At 33.3% G+C, this 12,715-nt stretch overlaps 1 protein-coding gene across 1 annotated transcript; it reads left to right on the forward strand.

Moving 5' to 3' along the window:
• Positions 1–11,214: 11,214 nt before the first annotated feature.
• LOC110914627 lies at positions 11,215–12,025 on the forward strand. The gene is made up of 2 exons (XM_022159414.1): positions 11,215–11,404; positions 11,472–12,025. The coding sequence occupies exons 1-2, from the start codon at positions 11,215–11,217 to the stop codon at positions 12,023–12,025; spliced, it is 744 nt and encodes a 247-aa protein (XP_022015106.1).
• Positions 12,026–12,715: the final 690 nt, after the last annotated feature.

Below are 12,715 nucleotides of genomic sequence, written 5' to 3' on the forward strand. Positions count from 1 at the left end.
TCTGTAGTTGTCTAAAATAGGATTACAAAATATATATTATTGTAGAGTAAACTTCCGTTTTGCTTCCTGTGGTTTGGTCACTTTAACGGTTTCGCCCCAAACCTTTAAAAATAGCCATTTTACTCCCTGATGTTTTGGTTTTGTTGCCAGTTTGCTCCCTGCGGGGAGCAAAATGGAAACACAAACAATTTGGATGGAGTTAGAGGCGGGGAGCAAACTGGCAAAAAAATCGAAACATCAGGGAGAAAAATGGCTATTTTTAAAGGTTTGGAGCAAAACCGTTAAAGTGACCAAACCACAGGGAGCAAAACGGAAGTTTACTCATTATTGTAACAATAGCAGGACTATTTTCTCTTAAACGAGTAGTGAGCCGAGTCAGCATCAACTCTGGTTCGAGCTCGTAACAATACGATTCGAGCCAACTCGACTCTTGGTGGAGAAATGTTTGCCAACATGGCAGGTGATGACGGTGGTCGGGTCTGTCCCATGTCCCAAAAGTGTAATGGCCGAAGATGATCCTCACTCGTCCGGTATCCAAAACAAGCTCCCACCACCTTTGAAGAAACTATAAATACCTTATTAACTCCGACATGTAAGCATTCAATTCCTAATATTTACTCTGACCGTACTGTGATAAACCAAGACTTACTCTCACGCAAGGGCTTGATTGCGGTCTATAAACTCACAGAATGACGCTAGTAGCTTGTTCTAGTCTGCGAGTTACAAAGAGGTGGTTCGTATGTAGCCTTCATCCTTTGGTCCTGACCCTTGGCAATCGGGCTGCTCTTCCCATACCTCAACATTAGGAAACTTGAACACTCTTCCAACATTTTTTTTTTTTTTTTGGAACGGCCAACAGAAATTATTTTATTGTTAGTGGATTAATCTAAACTTGATACAAAAACACTAAAGGCGGTGTCTTATAGACATGTTCCCCTTTAATTTTTGGGATATTTTGACGGTTTTGGGAGTTAAGCAGAGGAAATGCGCATTCTGCAGGAAGAAAATGCTGCTTTTTTTTTAGTGAAAAGAGCATAAGTGTTATGAGCGAACCCACATACTAAACACTGGTCACATGACACTTACAAAATAATTTTTATGTGTTATATAGTATCTGATACTTGTTTTTCATATGTTATATAGTATCTGATACTTGTGTTTTATGTGTTATATGGTACCTTGTACTTGCTTTTTGTTTGTTACAAGTTAACGCTAACCCGCGCGTTACGGCGGAATGTTGATTATTATTACTCATTTGTACAAATAAACAGTTAAATATATGGACAATTGTTGCTTCCTAAAAAACTATCAATTGAATTTAGCAACCAAACACAGAGACCTTTTCAAAGTGTGGTTTCAATAGCTTATTTCCATGTGAAGACCACATATGTTGGTCGAATGAAACTGGCAAGGACTCTCTTACTAAAGCAATTTTTTTTTATTCCTGTATGGTTCTTAAATTAGTGGTATATGTTATAACATATAGTCATGTACATGAAATACATTATCATATTTTACAACTACATATTGAAGATAGTACAAATCATACTCACAATCTTTTTAAAGCAATTACAATGTATTGATTCGTATTTCTAAGTTCAGGTCAATAAAAAAAATATATATAATAAAAATGTTAAATTCGTTTACAATCCATTAGATGATAGTCGTTCGGTTTGATCGAATAGTGTACTTGCAAAAGATACCCCAAAAAGTTAACGTGAACTTTTTGCAACAAAACATATTTTTCAAAAATACATATTTGGGGATTAACATGTTCTTGGAACATATTGGGATTAACAATAAGCCTTAAAAATTGGTAACCAAATATGGGATAATTCGACGTCACCGAAATTGTTTACCCCTAATCTGTATTGTAAATACCGTAAATCGTAACGCATTAAATTTAGTGGCCAAACTTGTTTTGCAAAGATTCTGATCAAAGTTTAGATTTTCTCGTCAAACATGAATCCCTTTCAATTCAATTGTCAAGAAAATCAAGCATACAATTCGGAACTTGGATCACAACGCAAAGAGTACTGTATGGTACCAAACAAATAAAATCAAGATTTCGAAACCGAGATTATGGTTTCGTGCAAAGCCTGATGTTCGGTATGAAGCAAATACGATGAAGACTTGGAAAATAATTTGAGTCTAGGTAATCATATTTGGCGATGACCGAATACTACTCTCGATGAAAAACCCATTCAAATCATTTTTCCATCAAAGCGTGATTCATATATCTTTTACATTAATACGAAACCAAATGAAGTTTTATGTTAATGCATGAGTCTTTTATTTCTAATTATTTTACTTTAACATTGACCGTTCAAATCATTGTTCCGTTTGTCTTTCAAATCATTGGTTTCCCATTAACTATTGAGCGTCAACCAATCAAACATTCCACCGACATGAAAAGTTTCGATTTTAAATTATGTTCAATGAATTTAAACGCGTCCATGCTCGTTAGTTTTTTTCTTCTTGAATTTATATATGTTCAAGCGATTGAACCTTTTCCATGGTTATAGTTTGTTTCTTTTCTATATCGCAATTAACATGAATCAATCAATTTCAAAGATACCAATAAGAACACTTAAAAATTCAAGTATACAAACATTAATTAATTCAATTCAACAGAACGAATGTGAGTACTTACTTTAAAATGACGGTGGTGAAGATTTTGGACGACGCTATAAATAGCCTTTGTGAGATGGAGGAGAATGGCATTCAATAGGTAATATATTTTATAACGGGTGTGATATATTTAAAAGTAGTTTGAAGGCTTGTGACTCTTTGAAAGGGTGTGATGGATTCAAAAGTTGTGACTTTTTTTTGTAAGGGTGTGATTTATTTATAAGTAATTTAAAGGGTTGTGACTTTTTAAAGGGGTGTGATCTAATCACAACCTTTTGTATGTATGTATAATGAAAGGGTATGAGTAAAATAAACTAAAGGGTGTGACTTTTAAACAAATGAGACATAACCCAAGTTACTAATTATATAAGGGTATAATATACTTTTCTAAACATATAGTACACCATTAAAAATTCATGAGTTCATGACCTTCAAACATATTCTCAAAAGAAAAGGATTAAAATGATTTTACATGTTTGCTAGTGGTCACCTTCATATATCATAACGGATTATTACATATATCCTCCTATTTCAAACTCTAATTACAAACTTTGACCTAATTTTTTATACATAAGTTGATATAGGTTGTGTTTTATTTAAGGAATATAGTAATAATGAAAACATGTCAAACAAGATGAAATGATAATGTAATAATATTGTTTCCTGTTGTGAAACAACGACCTACTAACCTAATAGCAAACCATGAGAGAAAGAGATGTAGAGAGAAAGAGATTGATATTTCATTGATAGACATATTTACAATGAGACAATAGTGGTATATATAGATGTACAAAACTTGGAGAGAGCTAATCTATTTTTGGTGTTGATAACCATATTAATAATAAATATATTCATAACACTCCCCCTTGGTTATCAACATAATACGCTTGATGCTACCTCGTTAAAAACCTTGCTAGGAAAACCCGGTGGGACAAAACCATAGCTAAGGGAAAAAGAGTGCAGCGTGTAATGCGCATTAGTCCCCCTGATACTTCTAGATCAGGTATGTTGCCTCATTAAAAACCTTACTAAGAAAACCCAATGGGACAAAACTTAGTCAAGGGAAAAAGAGTGCAACTTAAATAAGTCTCCCCCTCATTTTAACATGTATCCATTAAGTGACGTGTGCCCATCTTCCTTGGAAGTTGATCAAAGCTTTTGTAGTCAATGATTTGTCGCTCGATCCCTTAATGTGCAATCCTTTATGTTGATCAATGTTGTATAATCTTCTAACATGACTTTAGGTGCCTCCTTCCAAAATATATCATATGTCCAGGACTGTTTTTAGTTACATTCATGCATCTACAAGACTAACCAAACTTGTTTTGATGGGTTAGTAAAATATAATCAAATATCGTTTATACCTGAAATATTTCTTTGAACTCATTCCAATGTCTCTTCGCTTGAAAAGGTTATATCAAGACAATAAGCTCAAGTGAAAGATATTATAACCATACATAGCTAGCAAAACATATTAGTGCACTTATGCATTTAACGATGGTACTTCTAGAATGAGAATCTCTACTTTGGTAGGATATGATAATAGGCATTTCTTATTACAAATGAGTTAACAACCTTTAACATACCTTAAGGTTTAACTATCTTCATACTATAATCTCCAAACATCATCTTCTAGGTGTACTTGAGGGATTGGTAAAATATAATTACATAGATACTCGAACTGCAGTTCGAGTAATAATTAGACCGTGCCAAGGTTATTCAAAACTTCTCCCTCTAAAAGCTCGACAATTTCTCTCAATGATGCCTGGGCATCATTACTGTAAATTGCGATTATAGTGAACTTTATCCGAATATCTCGAGTTGTATAACACTCGTCTCAACTATTTAGTCCATACGTATTTTGTCAACTTCATATAATATGTTCTTGACGTTTTGACATCATTAATGCTTCTAGCATTATCAATCCACGAGGGAACTTATCTAAATATGCATGTGCTTTCACTCTTTAGAAGTTTTGCTACATAAAATTGCCCATTTAACATATAGATATCTATATCATATGCAAAAATGTCATGAACACTTGCTTTTAACTCCAAAATCCATATTGTACCATGCGTGTACACTATTTATTGAGATATCACAATCATCGGGTACAAGTTTTCTATGTATGTTTCTTGGTGCACAAGTATTACATCGTTAAGATGTTTCAATTAACCTTTTAAGCAATCAATTGCTTTAGAAACTCATCAGGAGTTCCAATTATATCCAACATGTAAAATAATCATAACCTATTCAAATCCGAATATGTATAAATGATCACATTGTTCTCGAGAACTTACTTTACATGACCTACATAATTTAATCCTTCGGGACTTCCATGTAAACTTTCAGTATCAAGTGATACATAACATTCATAAGACGAATATCAATTCTCTCTTTTTATTACCAGACCAATAAAATATTGGAAAGTTAATGCATCCACCACTGGAGAATACGTCTCCTCATAATCAATCATATGTCTTTGCGAAAATTCTTGTGCCACCAATTTTTCCTTATATCACTCAATTTGATTTTCACATAATTCGCATAAAAGACTCGTTTATATACAACATATTTCACCTTCAGCTGTATGGACTGTTGGTCCGAAAACTTTCCATTTCATTAGAGAGTTCAACTCTGCCTTGTTCACGTCTTTTCGCTTTTGGCCAATTATTTCTCATAGGCAGATCTTAAATTCCGATCCTCATCATTTAATCATTTTAAGCGCTATATTATATACAAAAGTATAACGACGTCGATTTTTATTTCGATTCCATACATATTTTAGACATGATACAACTTATCGAGATCTCTTTATTTTCAGGTACCTGAGGTCGTTCTTGAACTTTCATGTCTAATGTCTCTTCAGGAGACCCTTTTACATACCTCGACTTGACCATCTTAATTAGTTGCTCCAACTTTCGAGGAATTTTATTATTGGAATCGACTGGTCTACCACGCTTCAGACGTGCAATAGACTTATTACTAACATGTGATTGTCCTTGTAGGACACTAATCTTAATTGGAGCATTAGCAGTTGGTATATGTGTCATAATCACCTTTTGAAGGTTAGTAAATGCGTCTTGTAATAGATTCGCTAATCTTTGTAAATGAGTTATTCTTTGAATTTCTGGTTCATACTTTTAGTTTTGAGAATCAATAATAATTCATACAAACTCATTTCTATTCCAACTGCTTTTTATCTCCCTCTGATGTTGGGAATGTTAATCCACTGAGGTGGATATCAATTAATTAAGCCATAAATAAATATCTCGTGAAAAGATCTATTCGTTATCATTTATTCCCAACCACCTTTTAAGGTTCTATCTTTGTGCATAGTGGTGGATCAATTTCAACATATACCGCACAATTAAAATCTTAAAAGGGATATCTTTGGCTCCTGACACAAAACCAACTATAATTGGGAGAAACTATTACAACATGTTGGTTTGATATGAATTAATGTTATCGCATGTGTATAATCACATGAACTCAAATTTAAATTTTGCTCTCATGATTATTGGCTTTGCAATCAATCGTAGACGTTTGTTTACCGTCTTCAACAAAAGCAGTTCGTGTATAAATATATAGAAAGTTCAACACTTATTTCAATAATCATTTATCACTTGGGAATTAAATTCACCAAAACAAATATGCCAATGTGGAATAACATGCTTGCTATCTTCGTAGCTAATACAAATCATGCAAACTTCAAGTTGCATACATGATAATCATTTAGACGATGCATCGATTTAAAATACTAAATGGTATAATGATAGGATATTCATATCCTTTTATCATTTCCAAACTTTATTTAGGGATTCATACCCTATTTTAGTTGACAAATAATTAACTTCCCTTAAGAGCAAACATTGCATGCTAATTATCAACTTGAAGAATCTTTCAGTTCTTCAAAACATTTTCACATCATCATTGACTCGGTGTGGTCTAACCGGCCATGCCAACTAATTAAATAATCATGATCCATAAACTTCTAGTATATGATCAATATGTTATCACTTGCACTTATGCTCGTTTAAGACATGAGAGAACAATGTATTATCATTTCAAACAATATATTCTCATATAATCATCCCTTTAGTTTGCCACATCTGGTGGTTAATCTCATTATGACTATCATTACAACTTTAATAGCCAATCTCCTTATTAACTTGGCTATCGTTATAATTTCCGTTGGTCGATCTCATTATTAACATGACCATCTTTGCAATTTTCTCAATTATGTCCATGATCACGACAAATTAATTATCAACATATAATCACACTCGCTTAGTAAAACCAACCAAATTTCATGGTTTTTCATTACTTCATTGGATATACGGATATTAAGTCACAATAAACCTCTCATGCCCTTTTTAATGATATTGTTACTTAAGGAGCATATTTAAGGGAGGACAAACAAAAATCGTTTTATTCGATCTTTCCTTGCAAATAATCTTCTATTTGCATAACACTGGCCGAGAAGTAATCAAATGCCAGAGTCATATAAGATTTCCGGTCTAAAATCTTACGACCTTTTTTATAATTTGATAATTAGATTAGGGAGAATGAGAGAACATATTACTACTCGTCAATTAATACGCTTTGATGAGAGTGATAACTAACACTAACCTTGTTATAGTTTTTTCTATTCAATACAAAGTAAATGATAACATATAAAAGACAAGGTATAAGTGTTATAACATATCTCCATCTAAAATAGTTTTTCTATTCAATACCAAACCAATCAACCCATGATATACGTTACATTAATTTACACATATTTTTGGAAAAAAAAAACATCTTAAATATTATAATATGAGACATTACGGATATGTTCACAAATATCATAACAAGGATATGATAATTCTCAAATAAATCTAAATTCTAATAAAAGACTCCAATAAATGCCATATGGCAACATCTCCTACAATCCAATTTTTTTATTAAGTTTTGTTATATTTTTATTATTATTTTATTTTTTATATTTAAAATTTTCAAGATAACATTTATAATCATTCATATCTTATATTTTCACTTTAATATATAAAAAGTAATATTTTCACTTTAATATATAAAAAGTAATCGTGAGTTTTTTGTATAGAATTATCATCAAATTGTTAAACACAATCTTTTATAATTTATATTGACTTGTTATAAGTAAAACCAAATACACAATCTTTTATAATATATATAGACTTCTTATTATTAAAACTAAAATAATTGTTTATCTATTTTATCTTATCAATGTTTTAACTTTTTTCTTTTTGTATTTTTTCTAACTATTAAATTATAAGCTTTCGAAGTAACAATTATATACATATGGTGGTTTTAGGGGAGGGGTTTTTAATACAATTAATTTTCAACCTGTATTTTTCTCTTATAACTTTAAAATATTATATTTTATCAAAATTATAAGTATAGTGTTGCAACATATTTCATTTAATCTATGTTCGATATAAGTTTTATTCAAAATTTTGTTGTGAATTACACGGGTTTGAGTAATAGGTTATGAACTTATGTATTACACGGGTTTGAGTATAAGAAAATATATCATTTAATAATGTATGCACAAATTTATATAGCTAAATTATTTTCGTACATACAACTTGAGAGGTAATGGAGGTAGCAGATATGAAATTTTATTTATGGTTGTGCCTTAATGTCAACTTGTAATAAATGATTATATATATTTATAAGAAGTGTTTCGTGAGCTAAAACTTAAAAAACATGCAAAATAAATTGAAAAGGCAAATAATTTTCTGTAATCAAGGAAATAGGTTTGAAAATTATTAATTGAAATGATTTTAGTCACGGTTAAATATGATATGACTATCATATGTTTGCGATATTTGATTGAAAAAAAGTAAACATCTAGGTCATATATATAAGCAAATTGCGAAAAATAATTATGCATACATTGTTAAGTTATATAATTTATATCCTTGAACCCGTGTTATACACGGGTCTATAAACTAGTTGGTAAATAAAAAGATGGTAAATATATATATATATATATATATATATATAGAATTCAGGGGCGGACTTAGTATAGTCGTAGGCGTAGCCCGGGCTACGGCTCAACTTTTAAGCGGTAGTGTAAAAAAAATTTTTTTTTTCCGATTTTTATACTAAGGATACCCCTCAACCGCTACTAGGACACCCCTCAAAAATTTTTTTAGAAACTGATATTAAGCCCAAATTAATTGCCAATATTAATTCATAAAGCCTAGCACAAATGTGATATGCTCAATATTGATTCGTTAATCTAAATACTAATAACTTAAAGAGTAAAATGCACGGATAGTCCCCGTGGTTTTGCAAAATAACATCTATAGTCCCCAACTTTTGGAAATTACACCGGTGCTCCATGTGGTTTGACAGTTTGTTACTCGGATAGTCCCTGGAGTGGATGATGGTTAGTTTTCTCCGTTAAGTGGATGTGAAATGACAAATTTACCCTTCATCTTCTCCACTCTATAAAACAAAACAACCCCACCCACCCCCGCCTTTCTCTCCGTCTCCCCCCACCATTAATCACGTTCTTCCTTATGTTAACAAGCTTCGTGATTATCAGAACAGAGGTCAAAACACTGTTTTCTTTGATGGGCAGGTGAAATTCTTGGATTATTCATTCATTATTATCGTTTTTTCGCAAACAAGCGATTACATAAACGTTGCAGGACCGGCTAGCTAAGGTGGTCTCTTTTGTATCATCATTGCTGGATGACATAAGCCTATTCTAATAATAGCTTCTTCCAGTGCTCTTTCCTTGTGGGAAACCGAGTTTTCAATGTGGTCAAAGACGATCACTGTTGTAACATACAAAGGGACCAAAGATATTGCCATTAAAGATTTAGAGTGTCAAGTCCTTTCATCTTCTCCGGATGCCATCTTTGAGGTACATAATGGATAGTATATAACAAAACTAACATGAATTCATGTTTGGATTTTGTTAATCTTTCTGTTTCCACCACCATTAAAGGTGGGGGTGGGTGAGGTTAGGGTGGAGTTGTTTTGTTTTTATAGAGTGAAGAAGATGAATGGTAAATTTGTCATTTCACATCCACTTAACAGGGAAAACTAACCGTCATCCATTCTCGGGACTATCCGAGTAACAAACTATCAAACCACAGGGAGCACCGGTGTAATTTCCAAAAGTTGGGGACTATAGGTGTTATTTTGCAAAACCACAGGGACTATCCGTGCATTTTACTCTAACTTAAAAAAAAAACTAGTTTATAAAATTTAATTCGGTAAGACCTAAAGGCCTTTTTTTGGCTCGCCCAGGGCACTTGAATTTTCAGGATCGGCCCTGCCCCGTAATATAGGTAAAAAAATTTCCGTTCTATAAATGTATTGTAAAAAAATTGAGATACCCCTGAATATTTCTTCTAGTTCCGCCACTGATAGAATTACAACTAATTTATACATATTCAAAGTATATAACCAATTTTGTTTATACCAATTCAATTATATTTGTAACGATATAATGATTTGATTTCATATTTTATAAACAAAAAAAGTTAATCTAGAATGATACGATTTAAAGTGAGTCAATTGAAAAAAAAAACAACATATAAAAACTAACGTTCATGCTTTTGATAAAAATAATTGATAAAAAAGAATTAAAAATTCCAACCAAAGTAATCCAAAATTTGTCTTTCACTTATCTTATAAAAATTATTAACCCATCTTTTATTATTAGCCGGAATATTTTACAAAAGTTTTACCATGTTATTGTAAATAATTTATTTGTGAGTTCAAATCCACTAACGATTTCAAACAAAAATAACATCATCATATAACAAGATTATATTTTAGTTTCAAACAAAAATAACATCATCATATAACAAGATTATATTTTAGTAATTATTACAATATTCAAATCAGTATCGTTATCCTTTATCCATAATTCAAGTTCGACTCCATAATTTAATTACAAAATATATTTAGAATCATCATCATCAATAATCAATAGTTTAATAAATCAAAATTGTACATCTTACTCTGCTAGTAAGACTAGAAGGTATGGGGGTCGGCAGATGCCCGGCTAGGCCCGGCGCCGGACTCCCACACCGCCCCCCTGGGGCTCGGCCCGTCACACCCGGCGACCCTCAGCCGGGTCCGCCGATCCAATCCCTTTGAAAACTAGCCGTTTGATAACGGCATTTTTAATAAAAAAATCATTTTCATTTTAAATAAATACCACAATCTAATCCTTTTTTATACCATTCTCTCTCATTCTACTCCCATTCTTCTCCAATTCTCTTCCTTTTTTATAAAAACACTCCATAATTTTTATACCATTCTCTCCCAATCATGAATCCATTCAACCCAAACAACCCCAACCCAAACAACCCCAACCCGAATAATCCCAATCCGAACCAACCTAATTTTTTTTCGAGTCCCGCTTACACTCCGACTATGGATCCTTTTCGGGTTTCCAACAAACACCCAACGCCTTCTCACAAATGTCTCAACTTCAACAAGTTCAACAATACCAAGCGCTCCAACAAATCATGCAACGCAACACGTTTGAACAACTCCAATCGCAATCGCAACCCCCGGTTCAACTTGAAGATGATGATGAAGAAGTCGTCCCCGAATCACCACCGCAAGAGCTCACGCGCAAAAAAAAACAAGGGGAAGGGAAAGAAGGTTGAACCCGAAACCGCGCCAAAACCGAGAGCAAAGGGGAGACCTTCGACGAAAGTAGAAGAGGAGGCGCTAGCAATGGCGTTTGTTAAGGCCTCTACTTGCCCGATAGTCGGTATGAACCAAACTTTTAATTTAAATTTAATTTTTTTTTTACTAATGCAATAATTTTTAAAATTTAGGAAACAACCAATCGGGTAGTAGTTTTTGGAAGAAGACAACGGATAGATTTAACGTGATTATGGAGCATGGTCCGGCTCGTGATGTCGAATCCGTCTCGGGCAAGTGGCGTAAAATGAGCAAGGTCATCAACAACTTTAACGCGATTTATAACCAAATTTACCTTTCTCCTCCTAGCGGGAGTAACGACGAGGACATTCTTAACCTTGCTATCGCCAAGTGGGACTCTCAAAATCCAACGCCTTTCCCGCACTTCCGAGCATGGAACGTTGTAAGGAAAGAACAAAAATGGAAGCCGGTTCCAAATGAGGTCGCAACGGCCAAACGCACTAAAACTTCCGAGTCCGGAAGTTATAGTGCGGGAGGCTCCACCGCTCGTTGTCAAATCGACATAAACGACGACCCGGAAGATGACGAGGATGTGTTGCCCGTCCACGAGTCGGAACGTCCCCCCGGGAGGGACAAAGCAAAAAAAGAAGCGGCCGGAAAGCGAAAAGTGGCCGGCTCGAGTGGAGGTGGCGGCTCTAGTGGAGGTAGGGGCGAGAAGGCATCGTAAAAAATGGACGATTTGATAAACGAATTCCGTTCGTTCAAAGAGTTCGCGGCCGAAAAGTATACTCACAAGAAAACCGTGTCGTCCGACTATGCTCGAGCGGAAGATTTTAGGATTATGAGGTTGGATCTCGACTCGGTTCCGGAGGATGAACGCGAGGTTTATCGGATGATTAAGGAAGAGGTGAAAAAAAATGGACGTCGTAGGTTTTTTTTTAATTTTTATTTTCGGTATTTTTTTTTTTTTAGGAAATTACAAAACGTAATTTTTTATTTTTATTTTTTGGTAATTTTTTTTAGGAAATGTAATTTTTTTTATGTTATGAAATGAAATTATTTATGTTGTTTTATGTTGTATTTTTTAAATTTTATAAAGTTTTTATTAACTTAGGTTATTAAATTAAAACATAAGAAATTATAAAATAATGAGGTGGGGCCCCATCCTCCATTCCCCTCCATCCTTCATGAGGCTCATCCCCTTATGCAAAAGCAGCAAAGGAAATTGGACCGCTTATTACTTATTTAAAATTATTCTAGTAATTGGACCGCTTATTACTTATTTAAAATTATTCTTTTTTGTTTGCACTCAATTAATACCAACTGATAATATTATTACTAACACACAAAGCAAACCACCGACATGCAAAAGCAGCAAAGGATTCTTTTTCTTTTAAATTGTATCTTTAGTTTTTCA

This window comes from Helianthus annuus, chromosome 15 (genome assembly GCF_002127325.2).
Source record: "Helianthus annuus cultivar XRQ/B chromosome 15, HanXRQr2.0-SUNRISE, whole genome shotgun sequence".
NCBI classification, from domain to species: Eukaryota; Viridiplantae; Streptophyta; class Magnoliopsida; order Asterales; family Asteraceae; genus Helianthus; species Helianthus annuus.